Consider the following 20,896-nt stretch of genomic DNA (forward strand, 5'->3'; position numbering starts at 1 on the left):
GAAAAGAAAACCCTGCAGGGACAGCCGTAGGACAGCGTCAAGGAGATCGATCGACGCGCATTGGGCGGCGAACGCGGCAGTGGCGAGCACAAGCTAGCTAGGGATAGACGGCATGATGAGATGGTAGAAGGATCTATATGATTTGTTTATATATGGTTACATGTGTGTGTGTGCAGTGCAAGGAAGGCACCGTGTGCATATGCATATATGCGAAGAGCACAAAGGGAGAAGGCGGGGATGCGCTGCGAGTAGATAGGTAGAGCTAGCTATAGCTGGTGAACACAGCACACGTTGGCAGGAAGCAAAGCAAAGCGGAGGCCGGTGCATGTGACGCGCATGTGGAGGGATCGGCCCTGTTCGTGGGAATGTCCTACGGCCAGCGGGCACATGGCCATGGGGGGCACCGCATTATTTGAGCCCTGCTGCTGCTTTGAGCCCGCGCGCGCAACTTGCTCCCGACGCCTTCTTGCCATCCTCTCCCACTACTCTAACCACCGCCGGTAACATCTTTTAAATCTTTTAGATGGACCACCACCGGTATCATTTTTTAAAAGAGAAAAATTATGAACCGAACCGGCAACATTTTCGTGAATCTGATAATTTTCGCAAGGAACGGCTCAAGAAACAGGAGCCGTTTGAACTCCTATGCTCCAAATAGATTCTAAACGGCGCGGCGGAATTTGAAGACGGCTGACTTTGATGAAGTCGGAATAGCATATTTTCTCATCACAACTAACAGCTCCACAAGCAGGCAACTAAGCCACACGGCGTCCTTTCGGCCACGTTGGGCAATGCTCTCATGTGCCGCCCCGGCTACACATGCTTCGTGCTCGATCGGGTCCTGGTAGCAGACAGCGCATGACAGGGGAGAAGAATGCAAAGCATCCACCGATCATCATGCCGAGCTGCTGCTCCATGGCATGGCGGTCATTAGTCATACATACTATATACTAGTAGTATCAAACGATGTACTCCAAGAAACTGTTAAGCATAACCACACTATCTAGGGTCGTTTGGCGTTGCCCTTAGCCCGACAGCGACGCTCCATTTCCATCCTTATCTCCCGGGCTAGAATCTCTGGATCTGGGATGAAAATCCATGCCGATTTTGAACTGCTCGCTTGGCAGGTGAGCAGGGGAGAGCCACCAGCAGCTGCGGCGGCGGCGGCGGCAACTAGCAAGTGACCACAGCTCTGGTGCAGCACGTGGTCGAGCTGCTCTGCCACTGCCAGCCAGCTGACGGGCTGAGACCCGGAACCGGAGAAGCCAGTCCCTGCAGCTCTGTGCATGATTAATAAAATTTTTGGTAAAAAAATTTTAGAAAAAAAAAGTACTCCACTGCTGCTACTAGTCTACCTATCAATCTATATTCTACCCTTGTATGCATGCCATTGCCATGCATCTTCCTCCACAGTCTCTCACTTAGCTGTTGCTAGCTGTCTCCTTCCCCCCATCATGTGACCTCCCCTCCGATCCATCCTCACTCACCCTTTTTCTTCTTCCCATCAAAGAGGCAAATAGTCCTAACTAACTTTGCCCTACCTAGACAATTACTGCACCTCTGGATAACTAACCACAGGCTAGCTAGACATCTCAACCATAACACAAGCTCTGATGACCACCTGTCTGTACAAAACCACCAACAGCTCTCACATATTAACAGCAACATTATGTATACATCTTGCTTAAAAAGTTGAAATAAAAGCAATGCTACAAGGTTTTCTTTTTTTTTGCATTGGCAAAGAAGGTGAAATTAGTGCCGTGGGTAGTAGTAGACTGCCCCTAACCACCTAACCTACCATATCTCTTGGATCTTGATATGCATAGCCCCCCTAAACACATGCACGATGCTGCAAGAGACGGCCTCCAAAAGCTACCGGCTTGTAGCATGCACACACTAATGCAACTGCAAATGCAGTGTGATGAGCCCCACCATCAACCATGCATGTGCACTCACACGCCACGATATATACACAGCATATATGCCTCCACCTACACTTGCAACCAGTAACCATATGCATACACGCTATACGCCGTCTCAGCCCACAGCTAGCATTAGCAACGCAGCAGTTCTGTCTAGGAGACTAGGGGCTCTCTCTCTCTCTCTCTCTCTCTCTCTCTCTCTCTGGCTCTAGCTAACCAAGGGGTCGTGGTGCCGGTGCCAGGAAGAAGAGCGCGGAGGAAATGGCGCAGCTGCCACCGAGGGCGCCGAGCGCCGCGGCGCAGGACCCCTGGTCGGCGGCGGGCGAGTTCCTCGGGTTCGCCGCGGCCAGGCGCGGCGCGCACCGCCGCTCGGCCAGCGACTCGGCCGCGTTCCTCGAGGCCGTGCCCATGGACGACGTCATCGGCGGCGCCGGCGGCGACGACTTCGACCGCCTCGACGACGAGCAGCTCATGTCCATGTTCTCCGACGTCGACGCGCCGGCCGTCTCCGACGGCGCCGGCGGGGAGAGGGCCGGGGACGCGCAGCTGATGGACATGGGGGACGCGGAGGACGGAATGGCGGCCTCGTCGCCGGCCGGCGCGCGCGCGGCCGCGGACGGCGTCGCCGACCCCAAGAGGGTCAAGAGGTTAGTTGCAACTTGCGCACAGTAGTCTGGTAAATTGTTTGTGCTAGTACATTTTTAATAGTGTTCCTTTCATCTACCAAATCTACCGTGGTAAAACAGTAGTTTCTTTATTCGAAGATTAATTTGTGATTGTGATTGTGCCTTCATCATTCTGCTGTTCATCCCTTAGACTAACATTTCGAATTGCAAATTACCAACGCATAGAGCAGTAATAATTCAGTCAACCTTGAAGCTCTACAGAAAAGAGAGAGACATCAAAATTCTGGCGCTTCAAATCTGCCCACGACATTATGCATTTTAATTTTCTTAGCAAAATTCTGGCACACTCTTTCAAGTTTCAAGAAGGAACAAACACATTCGTTTTCTTCGTTGTCAATCTTTGTTTACTGAGATATGTTTTCTTTGTTCCTTGGGTGATTTTGTTTCAGGATATTGGCAAACAGGCAGTCAGCTCAGAGGTCACGAGTCAGGAAGCTGCAGTACATCTCGGAGCTTGAACGCAGTGTCACCAGTCTCCAGGTGACCACTTTGAAAACTACTCCATCCGACGCTTAGTTATAGATGATTTGCCTAATTCAGTGGATGTCTGTTTTGCTAATTCAACTCTGCCATCAGTTACTATTCATCTAAAGTAGTATTCACTGAGCCATTTTGAGATCCATTTGTTTGATCGATTCGCCGTTGCTGTAGATGGAGGTGTCAGCACTGTCCCCTCGCGTGGCCTTCCTCGATCACCAGCGGTCGCTACTCACCGTCGGCAACAGCCATCTCAAGCAAAGAATTGCGGCGCTCGCCCAAGACAAGATCTTCAAAGATGGTATCAGATCCTTTGTTCAGTTTGGCTCGAATTTATTTGGTTTCCAGCATACTAGTTCCACTAGATTTGAACTGATATCAAATATGCAATGTAATGCAGCTCATCAAGAGGCACTGAAGAAGGAGATCGAGCGGCTACGCCAACTGTTCCACCAGCAGCAGATCAAGGCCACCACCGGCGGTGCCAACATCGCCACTGCCGCCTCGATGCAGGCCAGGCAAGAGCTGCTCGCATGCGAGGGCGCCGCCATTCGATAGCAGAAATGATTGTCGATCGGCGCAACGTGCGCCAACTTGTGCTGAGTTTTTTTGAGGGGCAGTTCATCGTGTGGAAAGACACACCTGTTAGTAGTTTAAAAATTTGTGCAGTCTGATATGTTGGCTTTGTTTGTTACTCCTTGATTTGTATGTGATGTAATTTGCTCATCTTAGCTAAAAATTGGGCTGGGATGGGGAATCTTTGTGAATGTATTGTTTGGACGGCCTCACATTTGTGTTGGTAAAGATTTTCCAAGGTGTTTGGTTTCTTCAGTTTGTTTGTTTGTTACCTCATTGCAAACGGAAGATATAGGGATTTTGTTGCAAGATATAGGACCTAGATGAAACATGCACATAACATTATCTCCAATGTCTACCAGAACTCACATACATATATTTAGCATGAATTTAAATCCAGGTACGATGGGTCTTCCTTTATTTTTCCACTTAACTGAGGAACATTACGATGAGGATGTCATATGTGTATTTTTCTTTTGAGGTGTTGACATTTACTTATACAATATTGGAAGCCAAATTTTTAAAGGAAAAAATTCGGTTTACACCCTTAAACTATCATAAAAGTTCGATTTTCAACCTTTAACTGCAAAATACTGTCGAAACTGAACAAATTTGGCATTTTGGTGGTTTCAAAGGTGGTTTTGTATTTTTTTTAAAAAAAATATAATTAGATCTAAAAATTCAAAAGTAATTTATTTTTAATTATAAAAATATAAAACTAGTACCAAAATTTTTCTAAAAATGTGACCTATCTACATTGCTCTATTTGAACCTTATTTATTAAAAAATAATAGGCATAACTATAAGCACCCAAATACTATAAATATGAAAAAATTGTATCCAAATAACTGACAAGTAGAGTGCCAATATATAGGTTACATTTTAAAAAAACTTTTGATACCTATTTCATATTTTTTAATTTAAAATAAATTACTTATGATTTTTTTGCTTAAATTTGAATATTTTAAATTTCACAAAATGAAAAACCACCTTTGAAACCGGACTTTTACCATTTCTAAATGACCATCGACTAATTTTTCATGCCCAATTGAGTTATATGCTGTTGGATGTAATCACTAATTTTTTAACGCAAACACTATTCTTATAATGATAGAGGTTGGTAATTTTTTAAAAAACACAATATATTCAATGGCTACAGTGATTAAAGTGTACCAGATTGATGCCAGATGTTTCGATTTTTATGAGAAGTTTTTATTTTTTAATCTTCTTTTCTAGCACCTCTAGTGAGGATTAATGTGGCTTCAATTAGTGATAGTAAGACATCATAATCAATACACTCAGCCCTTTTCCTTTTTTAGACAATGAACAATAAAAATATGGCTTTAGGCACTAACGAGACATCAAACCGCAGTTATTTCAACTTATAGCATTAGGTGTCCATCACGCGTATGTGATGTTGGTAACACCAAAAGACAGAAAAGGGTCTCAATAATTTCGATGGGGGATTATTAGGCTAATCCCAGTGTAAATTTTATAAAGATTTTATACACATTAAATACAGTGATACGTCAGTATGGTAATTATGAAGAAAGATAGGGAAGGAATTTCATTAGGATGAAACCGTGTATACACCGTTTCCAAGACTATGAAACTTGCATTGGGAGCTATAGAGTTTTATTTCATGTAATTGCATCTAATCACATATCTCACAATTAAATGTTATGACTAGCCTATTCAATCGTGAAATGAAACTTTGCATTGAGAGATCTTATTTTATTTGTGAACTCATAGATGATATGACATTCTATGTAATGGTGCAATAAAATTCTGCGCTAGAAATAGCATTAGCAAATCCCCATCCATGTGGGCCATAGATATGCATGGCTACCATTTTCAGAGTGTGGCATGCCAGAAAACCACCCATGTTGCGTCGTCGAGCGAAGGTGGTGGAGGAAACAAATGGTGGTGATGGGCTTGCGGTACGGAGTCAGGACCAGAGCTTTATTTGGGCCGGTGTTCTGTCATTTCTGGGCTTCGTGGCAGCTCGTAATGGGCTGCATTTCCTCTCGTCGTCGGCGGCTCGCCGTTTCGGCCGCTTTTCCCCCAGAAGCCCTTGAAGTGCGAGCGGCGGCAGACTCGGTGAGTAGTCGACGAGAGCGAGGAGAGCGCAGAGCGGAGTGCCAGAACGTGTCGCGTTATGCCATGGCCTCAAGGCGATTTCAGACGATTTTTCGGATGATTTCGGTCCAATTACAATTTCAGCTTCCCTCTTCCTTTTTACGCTTGCGCCGCCGCTGCTCGTGGCTGTCGCTAGGTTTGGAGCATCGAGGGTTCGGTGTTTAGGGGGTTCGAATTGTCGGGATCGGATAGTCTCCGGTGTGCCCGATCATAGAGGAAGATTGCCGGCAGCAAGGTAGCGGACGGAGGTGGCGGGTTGTGGACGGGACGGCGAGACGGCGGAAACTGTTTGGCCGCGGGTCATGGAGTACAATAGGTGGCCTATGGTTGGGGGAGGGGGGGATCTAGACTCCAGTAACGGCGGTGGCTCCGAGGGCGGGATCCTTGAAGGTGGAGGTGGTCGGTGGCGCGGGAACGAGCAGGGTCAACGGCGGTAGCGGCTCCAAGAGAGGAAGCCCTCAGAGTCGGAGGTGGTCGGCAGCGTGGGGAGGAAGACGAAGCCTTCGTAGGCTACGATTCGTGGAAGGAAGTCCTTCAGTGCGATTCCGTCATGTGACATGTAATGACGCCCGTGCCAGAATAGCAAGTACTGTAGTAGCAAGTGGACGGGAGGGTCAGTGGAAGACGACGTGGGGTGCGTGTGCCTCTGTGTTCGGTGGCAGTGACGTGAACACGCGGACACGGGACTTTTCACACTGTTACACACCAGGAACAGTCCCTGCCGCGACACGTGTACCTTGATGCTGTGCTGCGCGGCGCGCACTCATCGTCGCCGCGGCGTCATGCCCTTACTCTCCCTTGCCCTTGCCGCTTTCTAATTCTACCTGCCTCTTTCCTTTCCTCGTGTCGCGCGGCCGAGGCGACGTGGCAGCAGGGGCGATCGCGCACGCGCCATGGAACTGGAAGGAAGGTCAAACGCGCCGCGTCGCGCAGGCACATCTAGCAACTTAGCAAGACGTGCCGCGTCTCGCCCGTTCCAGACGTCGCTGCCCGGCGGACGACGACGACGACCCCACACCCCCAATCGCGGCGCCCGGGCCGCCGGCCGTCCGATCCGACACGGCCACTGCATCCGATCCCTCCGCTTCACGCTGCTGCGCGCCTGCGCCAATTAATCCGCTCGTATTCCGCGGCCTTCCCACTCCACTCGCTGCCTAGTGCCTAGCGCCCCGCGACCATGCCGACGCGTCTCCCGGCCCCTCCGCTCCTCCTCCTCCTCCTCCTCCTCCTCGCCGCCGCCTTGCTCGCGCATGGCCGCGTCATCCCCGGCGCCGGCGTCCCCGGCGCCGGCGCGACGGTCCTCCGGCTCCCGTCGGAGGCCGCGCCGCCGGCGGGGGAGGGCGGCGGCTGCGAGATGACGTACGGGTTCCTGCCGTGCACCGGCACCGCGCTCGGGAACCTCTTCCTCGTCCTGGCCTACGGCTTCCTCATGTTCAAGGCCGCCACCTACCTCTCCGCCGGCAGCGAGCTGCTGCTCGAGATCCTCGGCCCCGGCGTCGTCGGGGGACTCTTCCTGCCCATCCTCGGCGCGCTGCCCGACGCGATGCTCATCCTCGGTCCGGTTCCTTTCCCTCACCTTGCTCTCTCCAGCCACGTTTCACTAGTTGATTGTAAGCGCGCTTTGTAGTTTCATGTTTGGTTACAGTACTCTGCTCATAAGGAAAAGGTCGCATTTGTCCGTTTCGAAAATCCAAGAGGTAAAGGTTGCACACACTTGCACGTGCTTCAGTTACATTATCAGCGTCAAATAATTGTTAGATTCAATCAGTCAGGATTCAGGAGAAATCTTTGTTAGCGTCCCAATCACAGTGAGTAGTACACTTCGTTGAAAGGTCATGGCCTGTGTATGCTGACAGCATTATCCAGTAGTGACATTTTGAGGGACTTGAGATGCAAATTTGTGCCAAGGTGCTACTCCATCAGCAACTAGTTTAGCCTCCATCTGATTTTGGTGCATATAGATAGTCCACCTGTCCCCTTTTGAGTCACACTTGTGCATTGACTTGCGTTTGACTGTACTGTACATGTGAAATCCTTAACCTGTTGTTTTTGTGCTTCAGTTTCCGGGCTCTCTGGCACCAAGGAGGTTGCGCAAAGTCAGGTTTTGATCGGAATGGGCCTGCTTGCGGGGTCAACAGTCATGCTTTTGACCCTACTCTGGGGATCTTGTGTTGTCGTTGGCAAGTGTGATTTGTTGGAGAATTCAACCACAACTGATTGTCAAGATACAAAAGGCTTCAGTCTTTTTGGTACGTTGCATACTTACTGTGTTGTTTCCCGTCTCCATTCAATTGTCCAAAGGGGCATAACTCAGATCTATATTTTCGGAACGTCGTCATTTTGACTGATGATGGAAAGGAAACAATATATTACTCAGATGAGCGCAAAAGGAAAAATCCTGGAAACATGAAATTTTGTTCAGTATCCATCTAGATGCGCTTTACCAGTAAACATAAGCTTCAGGCAATGCAAATTGTTATCAAGAACTTACTTTCTGATAGCTTCATACCCTTAACATGGGTCCATCATTGAGATGCCCTTTAGATAGTTACTGTTAGCATTCAGTTTGGAATCAACGAATTGTGAGAACACTGCTCATACACTTAAGGCTTTCTTGTTTGAAGGAATAGTAATTTAGAGTTTGATTATTTGAATCCTTTCTTTGTTTGGTAGAATGGGGTCTTAGAGCATGGGAATTGTGAATATAAGGTTCAACGCTTTCCATTTTGAACCCATCGAGGGGATGTATATATGGAGTAATTGTTTAGTGAAATATTGTTACTTCTAAGCCCTTTACTATAAGTTCTGTAAGAAAATCTCTGAAGCTACAAAATTATTCTTCTCATTTTTCCTTTCCATCATGCCAAATAGGGCATTTAAACTAAATGGCAATTCTCCTGTGCAATCCAGTGTCCACCATAATGATTTTTATTGATTTATGCAGGCTAAAAAAAATCTACGTGTTCATTCTGTTCTGGCTGTACTTGAAACTTGGAGTTCTACTATGATTGTGGACACTGTTTTTATTTAGAATAATCTAATTCACATGGCTTGAATTTGTGTCCTAATATTTCCTCTGTGTTTTGCAGGCTCTGGTGTTTCTACTGATGTGCAGACCAGCTATGCCGCAAGAATCATGGCGATATCTATTTTTCCTTTTATCATAGTTCAGATACCCAAAATTTTTAAGCTCCATTCTGGTCATCGTTTAACAGTCCTGCTTGGACTTATTGTTGCAGCTCTACTTGTGCTCGCTTACTGCCTATATCAGGTATTGTACTAACCTCAACGAAATTTGAACTATACATCTTGACATCTGATTTAATCCATACATTTCCCTATAGAATCAGACTATTTTTCAAGTGCTTGAAACCGACATATTTTCCACACCATCCTGAGCCCTTGGGTCAACATTAACTGCCTCAAAGCATGGCATAAGTAATTGGATGCTGATCGAAGGGCCCAGGGTGGTGGATGAAAATCAAGCTGGATTCAAGCACTTCAGAAATAGCAAAACCAATTGAATTATCACGTATGGAATTTCGCTGGAACAATGCAAATAGTTTTTTATCAAGATACTTGATGAAACCTTGAGATGGTCAATTTGAACCAGGAGAAATGTGTGTATGTACCATCCAAATCCAACTTTTCTCTAGACCCTTCACTTTTTTTCCTGCAACTCTGGTTGGGATGCTGTCACTGTATTCTAAAGAAATGCGCTTGCTGTCATGGGAACTATATCTGTTTCTGTCTTTGCAATAGTATGTGGGTATTTCTTTGTTGAACTGTCCTTTGTTATCTTCATGTGATTGTCATTAGTTTTAGTTGATTAAAATAGTATGGGACCTTTCGTGCCCCATTAAACAAATGGTTTTATCTTGCACAAACAGGTCTTTCAGCCATGGATCCAGAGGAGAAGGTTAGAGTATGCAAGACTAAAGCACGTAATGTCTGGACTTCTAAGACATGCCCAGATGCATGTGTTCGGCCGCCTTCTTGATGAAGATGGAACACCAAATGTTCCTGTGATTGAGAAGTATTCCTCTGCACCTCACCTCATCTTTTAGCTGTTCTCTCAGACGCTAATCTTTCTAACTGAGAGCCAACAAATGGCAGGTTGTTCCATAAGATTGATCTGGATAATGATGGAAAATTAGAACGTGGCGAACTACAAGCTTTCATTATTGGTATTAAGTTTGAAGATGTTGACTTGGATAGTAGCCTAGCTGTAGATCAAATCATGGCAGACTTTGATAGATCACAGAACCATACCATTGAAAAGAGGGAGTTCGTTGACGGAATCTTGAGATGGCTAGAAGAAGCTAAGCATTCTGTTGCTACCTCTGGTGCATACTCAAAAAAGTTTTTGCAAGATTTTCATACGGTATATTTTTTTGGTTCACAAGTTATGAAGTTATTTTATGGTACATGGGTGATAAGTTACATCAACATCCTGTATCTTTGCAGAGAACTAGGGAGGAACACAATCTGCTGCTTGACAAGGATGACGAGGATGGTGAAGCTATTGAAAATCCAACCTGGACCTGTTTCAAGGCTATTTCACTGTTGCTCCTGGGAACTGCAATGGCAGCAGCATTTGCAGATCCACTAGTCGATGCCGTGCACAATTTTTCAAACGCAACCAGTATTCCTTCGTTCTTCATTTCCTTCATTGCAATGCCTTTGGCAACTAACTCCAGTGAGGCTGTCTCCGCAATTATATTTGCAAGCCGAAAGAAGCAGCGGACTCTGTCACTTACATTCTCTGAGGTATGTCTGAATGCCTTCTCCCATTAGAGTACCCAGAGAATACCGTCAATGTGATTCGATTAGATATAATCGTACACTGTAGTAGCTTCTGGATCCACCGTAAGTTTCTGATACTCCCCGTGTGATACCATGTTTACTTAACTGCAGGTCTACGGTGCGGTGACCATGAACAACACGCTCTGCTTGGCCGTGTTCCTGGCCCTCGTTTACGCGCGGGATTTGACGTGGGATTTCTCTGCGGAGGTCCTCATCATCTTCCTTGTCTGCACCATAATGGGCCTCTTCACCAGCTTCCGGACCAATTTCCCGCTCTGGACGTGTTTCGTGGCCTATCTGCTGTATCCGCTGTCGCTCATCATCGTCTACGTCCTCGACTTCAAGTTCGGTTGGTCGTAGACCTGGGGTCTTCCAAGTGTCAAGTAACCAACACATACAGATGTAACGTACACTGTAGAACGTATGCGATGGGCCAGGGCAACTCGTACTCATCTGGTTTTCCTTCTTATTATGGCGTTACTACATGTAGGACTGCTGCAAATTTGTGGGACGGCATGGTCTAAACAGAATTATGGACGAGAACTAATTAGAGAGAAGTTCCATGTTATTGCTGAAAGCATCGAATATTTTTGAGAAGAGACAGGTGATGAGGCTTCTGTGATTTGTCTTTTTACTTGGTCCAAAGGAGAAATGTGTTGTCACTGGCAATGGCAAGTCATGCAACTAGTTTGAATTTGATGATCTATTATCCTATTTATTGCCCAGTAGAAAGGTCTTTGAAGAACTATTATCCTAGTAACAGCCCAATAGAAGAAAGGCCTCTACAAGCGCTTATACGTGATTTGAACTACAAGCGCAGAGGCCTCCACAACATACGGGCACGTATAGGCCTCAGTTTCCAAGTTCGCTCTTTTAAAGAATTAAAGTCACCGCTTTGATATTGAGAAACAGTGGAGTGTCCCTACACATGCACAAAGTCAACCGGCTCTACCATTATTACAACATTAATACCGAAGAGCCATATACATATCAAAATACACACCGCTACAAATAGAAAAATATTAATAAAAATATCAAAATACTTCTTCGTAAATTACCCACAACTTCCATTAGAAAAGAGTAACTCCAAATACTCTTATCTGGATATTCGTGTCTGATGTTAGATTCAAAATCCGGATACATAAAGTCAGATATCCATACACTTAAGGTCAGATATCTGATATGAATATAGGATACTCATGATTACTTCATCACATATAATCCAGATAATTGGTCTCTAGATAAGATGTGGATAGCTGGGTTTTTCCACCCAAATTCTATTTTTTTACAAAATTAACCAAAAAGTTAAGATACGATGTATCACTACAATAAATTTTTATTCTATAAGTACTAATACAAAAAAATTGCAAAAGAGCCTCTAGCTAGTGGTTAGAGCACCCGAGTAGCATCTACCAGGTTTAGATTCAACTCCCTATGCGAGTGAATTAAAGGAGTTTGGAATAAAAAAATATAAAGAAATAGGTTGGGGCTTCCCCTATTGACTTTGGTCAAAAACAATACAAAAAGAATCAAAGTTAAATTTAACTTCACTGAAGTATTCTAAATTTTCTAGTAAATTAAAGAAGCAATGGTAAATTGTAACTTCAAAAAAAATACTCTAATAATGCCTAAATAAATGTAAACATTTAGGTTAAAATTTATTTAGAAGACTTTTTTTCTAAAACCAAAATAAATATAAAATTAAAATATAAAAATTTATCATATCTTAAATATACTAAATAAATCCTAAAATTTAAAAATAATTTAAACTTCACTAAAACTATTCAAAAAGGTAAATCTAGAAACAAAATTTTTGAATATTAAGTTTACTAAAATATTCTAATAATTCCAATTAAATCTAACATATTAGATATAACATTTAGTTTCACTTAAGTATATAGAAGTTTCTAAATTTAAAAATAAAATATGCTTGATTAGTCTAACTTTTCTTTTTAAAATTGAGAAGGATTTGGAAAACTTTGATTTTATTTTTTTATGACTTTGACTTAATATATAATGCAAAGTGTGACGCAATGGATAAATTCTATGTGTTTGTTGCTTTTGCCTAAAATATATCCATGTAGTTAGCTGCATATTCAATTAGTGTCTGTTGATAAAAAAATATCATTTTATCAAACATATTTGGCACTATACGTGCCCGAATCCAAACCCGAGAAAAAACAATTATATGTGTAGTATCCATTTATATGTTCATATCCAATTTCGTCTCTAGTATTGTTACTTGCAATAGTGAAAGTGCATTTAGGCCCTTGTGGGTTTTGATGATTGAATGACATAAACAATTAAAGGACTAATGAGCTTGTTGAGTTTTGGATAGACTTTTATTGTAAATGATAAAGGAAAAGCTCATGCCGTATGAAGTATAAATAAAGTAAAGTTATGACAAGCAAAGATTTGAGTAAGCAATAGAAACAAAGTTGCAATGCAATTGTATGATCTTATTGGTGGTTTGCTTGCCTAATCAACAAAAAGTGAAAATTGCATGAAGATTGATCAAGCTTATGGCTTTGGGAGCAATGTTGATCAAGGTATTAAGAAGAAGTTCATATGGAGAGTTGTTTGGTCACAATATTAATATGGAGAAAGATAGTGAAATGCAGAAATGATAAAGCGATAGAATATATATGTGCATATTGTTGTGAAGAGATTATTGATCAAGAGCAATGGTGAACCCAATGGATTTGGAATGATATTTCGCTTGGTCACATGGATTGTATTCTTAATCAAGAAAGAAAAATGTTGACAAAGTACAATCAAGAGAGAAGTTTATTTGGTCATAATATTGGTATGGAAGCATATAGTCAAAAGCATAGATCATAGATCTTTGGCAGCTGACTCCAACACGAAAAACACACTCTTAGAGACCATTTGAGCTCTTCACGTTCCCTCTTTGTGAGTTTCCTTGAGATATCTTGTGAGTTGGGTTGAGAGGGAAAAGATTGGGTGATTGAAATCAAGAGTGAGCCATTTCCATCCTTGAGCACTTGTGGACTTCATCAAGCAATCCGTGAAGCATTTGTTACTCTTGGAGGTGAAGCCTCCTAGATAGCTAGGCGTTGCCTGGTGAGCTCCCAAGCTTGTAGTGAGCCGCGGGAAGTTTGTGATGGCATTGATCTCGCCTCCGCAAGGGAAGAGATCAAGATAGTGAAACGAGGAGGGGTTGAAATAGGCCGAGCTCAAGGGACCGAGTTGACGTAGGTGCTCAACAAAGACGTAGGTGCTTCCTTGGAAGTAGCCGAACTTCGGTAAACAAATCGACGCATGTCCACTCTCGGTTTGCTTGTTCTTGTGTTCTTCATGTTCATATACTTATTCTAGTTGACTTTTAGGGTTCATAGCCCGATCTTCTTGTTGAGTGTGGTTTGAGTTTAGGTGATGTCGGTGTTTTACCGCCACACCCACCGAGAGATACCTCTGAGGTGGTGAGTTTGTAGGTAGGGTGTCGCCGAGATCAGGAACTCGAAGGTGCAAAGGAACGCAAGGTTTTGGACAGGTTCGGGCAGCTGAGAGCGCAATACCCTACATCGTGTGTGGTTTGTATTGCCTTTGATGATAATTGTTCCCGAGGGGGTCCCTGTCCGCCCTTATATAGTCTGGGGGGACAGGTTTACATGGAAGTCCTAGTCGTGTACAAGCCTAAGAGTCCTACCCGAGTACTTCTCGAGTAGTTTCCTACCGTGTCCGACTAGTCTAACTACTGTACGAGTAATCCTACTACATTATGAGTAGTTACAACAGATGTAGGCGTAGGCTATATCCCATCCCGTATCTTAGGAGAAGTGTGCCATGTGGACAGTCTCGTGTGCCCGGATCTGACAAGCCCTCGAGCTCTTCGTAGCCGAGTGCTGCAGGTGTCCGAGTACTTCTGAAGCCATCTTCGAGTTCTCCCGAACTTCGTCTTGAAGGTGTCCTCTGAGTACTTCCTTAGCTGCGTCGAGGCTGTGAGGTACTCATGCCCCGAGTAGTTGTCCAGTCTTCTTTATATGGGGTGCGATTAAATTCGTACTCCATATGGAGTAGCCCCCGAGTCTTAGGTTGACTCGTAGAATTAGGCCGAGGGTCAATTTAATCTTGAGTATTTTATTTTTATCTTTCAGCAGATTTGAAAAATAAGTCATTAATGACACGTGTCCTGCAGCCCCCGAGCCTTGAATCCAAATCCCCAAGTTTTAGAATAAAGGATCCAAAGAATCGTGGCATGCAATATATGACAGCAAGAATTTGATGGTGACCATGGGCAAATTGGTGTAGTAAATTTGAAAATCTCTTTTTCAAGATGAGTCCCCTGGAAAAATGGTTAAACAAATAACATCCCAAAGAATACCCAATATTACCTCTCAAATCAACTTATGTGCCCTGAGCCAATGACTAAATAACTCCTCTGGGTAATAAATTGAACAAACCCCTTATTTTGGAATAAAATCCCTAAAATAATGGTTGACAAACATCTACCCAAAATAAATCTTAAGAAGCCTATTGGATCGGGTATTGTCGAGTAATTGTATAGCATCTAGCATGTAAGCATGAGAGCTGTCCCTTGAGTCACAATGAGTGCCTTATCGCATCAAACCCCCGAGCCAGGAGCCAGATGATAAGCAGTAAGTAGTCATAACAGAACGGTGGCGCTAAACCCTGAGTCCAGGCATTGAGCAAGTAGCCGTTGGTGGTTGAACAGTTGATAAAGGCATCTAGTCGGAGTCGATCCTGACTAGGATTGTAGTTAAGACAAGTAGTTGAAGTAGTCGAACATGTGCAGAGCTAGTCATAAACTGGTAAATTTCTTGTCATGGGAGCGAGGCCCCTTCAATAACATAGTGTACAAGTTAAAAACAAGTAATATGTTACTGAAAATAAGGGAGTGAGGGCCCTTCAGCAAACTTGCGCGTAATTCCAGTCATAAACCGGTAAAACAGGGTTGTACTGGAAGTATGAGCACAAAGGCCCTTCAGAAACCCAAAAGACTAGTCGAAAACTAGTAATTAGGTACTCGAAGTATGGGAGCGAGGCCCCTTCAGTAAACTTGCACGTAGTACCAGTCATAAATCGGTAAAAATAAAGTTGCACTGGTAGTATCAATCTCCAGGCACCAGTAGAAGATGTCCCTAGTTGATTAAGGACGAAACCGGCGTAGATGTTCAATATTCCAAGAATTTAGTACCTCCTGGCCATCCAGGTAATGTAAGCGATAAGATCCAGGGCCTGTCACCTTGTGCACAATGAAAGGTCCTTCCTATCGTGAGTTAAGCTTGTGTAGACCGGTATCATTCTGGATTCGTCAAAGAACCATATCTCCAATATTGAAAGAGCGTTGTTGAATGTTCCTATCGTGGTAACGACGAACTCCTTGTAAGTAGCAAGCCAACTACAACAATGCATTGCATCGGATTTCCTCTGCTGAGTCAAGCTCGAGATGTCTTGCAGTGTTAGCCTCACCTTCTTCAAACATCTCCAGTCGTGGAGACTTCCACATCACGTCAATTGGTAATATGGCTTCAGACCCGTGTACGAGAAAAAAAGGTGACTGGCATGTGGCTTTGCTTGGTTGTGTGCGAAGCCCCCAGACTACTGATGAGATCTTATTGATCCACTTGCCGCTCTTTTTGCTGTTCTCGTTATAAAGTCTTTTGTTTAGTCCATCAGGGATCAAGCTGGCCATTGGCCCGTGGATGAGCCACCGATACATATTTGACCTCAATGGAGCTGCGTTCACAGAAATCCCAGAACTGATGCAAGTAGAAATTGGATCCCAAATCTATGATGATGGCGTTGGGGAAGCCAAAGCGGTGTAAGATTTCGCACATGAAAATAATTACTCGATCTGCAGTAAGCGTTGCGATTGGCTTGTACTCTATCCACTTGATAAACTTGTCGATGGCCACCAACACATGTGTGAAACCTCCTGGTATAGTTGTTAAGGGCCCTATCATGTCTAGGCCCTAGCATGCAAATGACCGTGAAGGTGGTATAGTGATGAAGTTATGAGCCGGAACATGGGGCTGTTTGCCAAAGAATTGGCAGTTGGTGCACCGGCGAACGAGTGCTTCAGCATCTGCCAAAACAATCGGCCAGTATAACCAGATCGAAACGCCTTGCCGACTAGTGTGCGAGAAGCAGCGTGGTTTCCGCACACGCCTTCGTGAATCTCTTGGAGTATCTCTTTGCCCTCCTCCATGCTGACACACTTCATGAGTATGCCTGATGCCGATCCACGCTTGTACAGATTGCCCCCGACTAGAACGTACCCTTTGCTACTCCGTAGGATGCGAGTAGCTTCAGCACTTTTTGGGTTGACACCGGAGGGTAGTTTGTGCTCTTGGATGTAGTCGATGAAGGCCACCCTCCAGTCGACCTCGATCATCAAGACCTCTCAGTCGGTTCCTTGGGACCCTGATCGATGGAACTTGAGTCTGGTGTCCTGATGGAAGGGTGATGCAGCTCGTGAATGAAAACTCCCAGTGGGACGTTAGCTCAATCAGAACCCAGTTTGGAGAGCACATCTGCGCCCACATTGTTGTTGCGAACCACATGGTGAATTTCCAGCCCTGAGAACTTTTTCTCGAGCTTGCATATTTCCATAACGTAGGCGTTCATGGTGTCCTTGTTGATGTCCCACTCCTTGTTGACTTTTTGAACCACCAGTAAGGAATTACTGTATACGAGTAGTCGCTTGATGCGTAGAAAGATTGCCAGGCATAGCCCATGCAGTAATGCCTCTTACTCGGCCTCATTGTTAAAGACCTCGAATGGTATTTGCAATACGTACTTGAGCTATTCTTCTCTCGGATTGATGAAAAGTACTCCCACACCACCGCCACTGAGCTGGAGTGAGCCGTCAAATACAAGACCCAATGCTCTAACTGGTTGGTTGGGGCTTCCACTTGGTTTTCTCGCCACTCCGCCATGAAATTGACTAGTGCCTGCGATTTGATGGCTGTCTTGGGCTTGAAGTCGAGTATGAGGGCTCCCAGCTCCACTGCCCACTTGGAGATGTGCCCGGTAGCGTCCCGATTGTGGAGGATATCTGCCAATGGGAAGTCGGAGATCACCAGGTTATTGTATGCATCAAAGTAGTGGCGAAGCTTCCTGAAAGTGATGAGGATACCGTAAAGTACTTTATGAATCGTTGGGTAACGAACCTTAGATTCAGAGAGGAATTCGCTAATGAAGTAAACTGGTCGTTGCACCCCAAAGGCTGGCCTTCCTCCTGGCGTTCCACTACGATTGTCATGCTGACGATGTGAGTAGTCGTAGCGATGTAGAGTACCAGGTTCTCGCCTAGTTGGGAGCTGTCAGGATGGGTGGCGACTGCAGATGATGCTTGAGATCTTACAGTGCCTGGTTTTCCTCCTCAGTCCACTTGAACTTGTCGTGGAGCTTGAGCAATTTGAAGAAGGGAATCCCCTTTCTCCGAGTCGGGAGATGAATCGGTTCAAAGCTACCATGCAGCCGGTGAGCTTCTTGACATCCTTGATCGTCTTTGGAGGATCCATGGCTATGATGACATTGATCTTCTCCGAATTTTCTTCGATCGCACAGTGACTTACAATGAAACCGAATAGTTTTCCTTGAGGAACGCCAAAGACATACTTTGTCGGGTTAAGCTTCCATCAAAACCGTCGCAAGCTGTTGAAAGTCTCCTCGAGATCAGCGATGAACTCGTCATGGGATCTGGTCTTGATGACCACGTCATCCACGTAAGCTTCAACGTTGCGGTTTAGCTGGTCCGCAAGGCATAGTTGGATAGCCTGTTGGTAAGTGACTCTTGCGTTCTTCAATCTGAATGATATCATGGTGTATGCGTAGGCTCCAAAGGGGGTGATGAATGCTGTTTTAATCTGATCTTCCTCTTTGAGAGCTATCTGATGGTAGCCTGAGTAGCAGTCAAGGAAGGAGAGTAAGACACAGCCAACCATGGAGTTGATGACTTGGTCCATGCGTGGGAGAGCGAAGGGGTCCTTTGGGCAGTGTTTATTAAGATCAGTATAATCTACACACACCCTCCATTCATTGTTATTCTTTTTCAATACAAGTACAAGGTTAGCTAGCCACTTGGGGTGGTACACTTCTTTAATAAAACCAACCGCGAGTAGTTTTGCTAGCTCTTTCTTGATGGCGTCCCTCTTGTCGGGGGCGAAGCATCGTAGTCGTTGCTTCTTCGGAGTGGCTTTAGGGCCGATTTTTAGGCGCTCAATCAACTCCTTGGGCACCCCTGGCATATCCGCTGGTTTCCATGCAAATATATTCCGGTTAGCCCTAAGGAAGCTGATGAGCGCGCTTTCCTATTTGTCGCCTAAGCTGCCCCCGATCAAAGCAGCCTTGGACGATTTGCCTTCTTGCAGCTGGATGGTCTTGATGCCGACGTCGCCAGGGTTGGGTTTAACCCGCGACTGGCTGGGCCGCTGGTTGGAGATCTCCATCTTTGTGTTGGTCGGCTTCAGCGCAGCCGCAAGTACTTCTGCAGACGGCTCTGGCATGAGTGAAGTCATGGCATACTCGATCGCCTCCTAGTCACAGTCGTACGACTTTTTAGGTCGCCACGGAGTGTAAGTACGCCTATCTTGTCTGGCGTATTGAGTAGTAGGTGGACGTAGTGGGGCACGGCCATGAATTTGGCTAATGCTGGTTTGCCAAGGATGGCATGGTACGACGAGTTAAAATCCGGCACCTCAAACTTGATGTACTCGGTGCGGTAGTTGTCTTTCATTCCAAAGGTGACTGGCAGGGCCACTGACCCGAGTGGTGTAGCCGCGTTACCCGGGACAATGCTGTAGAAAGGAGTTTTGTTGGGAGTGAGCATCTTGGAGATGTACAATCCCATCTTCTTCAGAGTACTCGCGAAGAGCAGGTTGAGGCCGCTGCCGCCGTCGATGAGTACTCTAGTGAGCTGTGAGCCCGCCACGATAGGGTCTAGGACGAGCGAAAATTTTCCCAGCTTGGAGAAGCTGGTCCATTGATCGTCCCTGGAAAAGGATATCAGGACCTCGCTGTACCTTAGAGGCTTTGTCGTGGCTGGCTCCACGGAGAGTATTTCGCGCAGGGTTAGCTTCTGCGCGCTTGGAGGGGAATCCGCCGTCTCCGCCAAAGATGATGTCGATGACGTTCTTCGGATCCTGAAAGTCTTGAGCCCCTGACTTTTCACCTCCTTCGTTATCCTCCTTGTCTTTTCACTTTCCAGCTTGAGGGAGGGGTTGTGCATTGATTGATTTGCGAATGGTGACGCACTTGAAGAGCGTGTGCCGCGACTTCGAGTGTATGGGGCATTGTTTATGAATGATTTGCTCGTATTCCAAGTGGTTGTTCCCCGACTTCTTGCCACATGGATTACGCTCGACAGCCGCAACTTCATGATCTGGCTTGTGTTTTCGGGTATTCCCCAAGTGGTTCCGCTGGCTTTTGTCGAAGTGGCCGTTTCCATTGCCTTGCTTGGCCTGGTTGCGCTTGGGGAAGCGGTCATTCTCCTTGTCCTCCTAGTCAGCCCACCGTGCCATCATATCCCGCAGCTCCATGGCAGTAGTCGGGCGGTTGCGCCCGAAGTTGTGGTACATTTTCTTTGAGAAGAGGCCATTTTGGAAGCAACGAATGACATCCTCATCGGTGATGTTGGCGATGGCGGCGCGCGTCTCGAAGAAACACCGTGTGTAGGATCTTAGGGTTTCGTTTATCTCTTGCTTCACCTGGGACAGGTCGTGGCGAGTGCCCGCCCTAATCATGGATCCCTGAAAGTTGTCGATGAAGGCCCGGTTGAGGTCTTCCCACGAGTCGATGGAGTTTGTCTTGAGTCTTTCAAGCCATGTGAGGGGCACGGACTCCAGAGCCACTGGGAAGTAGCGAGCTTTTGTAGAGTTGGATCCCCATGAAACTTCAATGGTGACGGAGTAGCAATGAATCCACTGGCGTGGGTCCTGCTTACGGTCATACTTGAGGATTCCGGCTGGTTTGAAGTCCTTTGGGTAGGACTTGTCGGTGATGCTGGTGGTGAAGGCGAGGAAGTGATCGCTGTCGTCGTCGTCATGGTGCCTACCGGTACGGTCCCTCCTCCTCGCTTTAATAACAAGCCGCGCGTTGCGGCCTTTGTTGATTTTCTGCCTGAGGTCGACCGTGGGAGTGTCGTGGAGGTTGGCCTCGACTGGATCTTGGCCATGGTGCCTTGCCCCACGCTGGTTGAGAGTGGGTCGTTGTAAGTCTTGTTCATTGTTGCCACGCACGGATGGGTGGCCCTCGTTGTGCTGGCAGTTGTCGTTCCTCTGGCTCCCGGGCCTTCCTCCAGAG

The 20,896-nt window shown here is 45.7% G+C and overlaps 2 protein-coding genes across 2 annotated transcripts; both read left to right on the forward strand.

Annotated features, from left to right (window-relative positions):
* Positions 1–2,183: 2,183 nt before the first annotated feature.
* Positions 2,184–3,916, forward strand: LOC112903184 (basic leucine zipper 19-like). The gene is made up of 4 exons (XM_025972408.1): positions 2,184–2,569; positions 2,998–3,088; positions 3,260–3,386; positions 3,486–3,916. Exons 1-4 carry the CDS (start codon positions 2,184–2,186, stop codon positions 3,641–3,643), a joined length of 762 nt encoding a protein of 253 aa, XP_025828193.1. The 3' UTR covers positions 3,644–3,916.
* Positions 3,917–6,862: 2,946 nt separating this feature from the next.
* On the forward strand, positions 6,863–11,240 carry LOC112875571 (sodium/calcium exchanger NCL2-like). Its single transcript, XM_025939459.1, has 7 exons — positions 6,863–7,356; positions 7,861–8,049; positions 8,890–9,071; positions 9,691–9,836; positions 9,917–10,184; positions 10,268–10,570; positions 10,718–11,240. The coding sequence occupies exons 1-7, from the start codon at positions 6,978–6,980 to the stop codon at positions 10,964–10,966; spliced, it is 1,716 nt and encodes a 571-aa protein (XP_025795244.1). The 5' UTR covers positions 6,863–6,977; the 3' UTR covers positions 10,967–11,240.
* Positions 11,241–20,896: the final 9,656 nt, after the last annotated feature.

The sequence above is a fragment of the Panicum hallii genome, chromosome 1, assembly GCF_002211085.1.
Source record: "Panicum hallii strain FIL2 chromosome 1, PHallii_v3.1, whole genome shotgun sequence".
NCBI lineage: Eukaryota > Viridiplantae > Streptophyta > Magnoliopsida > Poales > Poaceae > Panicum > Panicum hallii.

Bases quoted from the DNA above. Each gene is read 5' to 3' on its own strand.
- LOC112875571 (XM_025939459.1), top strand. From the start codon at position 6,978: ATGCCGACGCGTCTCCCGGCCCCTCCGCTCCTCCTCCTCCTCCTCCTC. The intron at 9,837-9,916 runs GTATTCCTCTGC...AACAAATGGCAG, and splicing joins AATGTTCCTGTGATTGAGAA to GTTGTTCCATAAGATTGATC. The intron at 10,571-10,717 runs GTATGTCTGAAT...ACTTAACTGCAG, and splicing joins TGTCACTTACATTCTCTGAG to GTCTACGGTGCGGTGACCAT.
- LOC112903184 (XM_025972408.1), top strand. From the start codon at position 2,184: ATGGCGCAGCTGCCACCGAGGGCGCCGAGCGCCGCGGCGCAGGACCCC. The intron at 2,570-2,997 runs GTTAGTTGCAAC...ATTTTGTTTCAG, and splicing joins GACCCCAAGAGGGTCAAGAG to GATATTGGCAAACAGGCAGT. The intron at 3,089-3,259 runs GTGACCACTTTG...CCGTTGCTGTAG, and splicing joins GCAGTGTCACCAGTCTCCAG to ATGGAGGTGTCAGCACTGTC.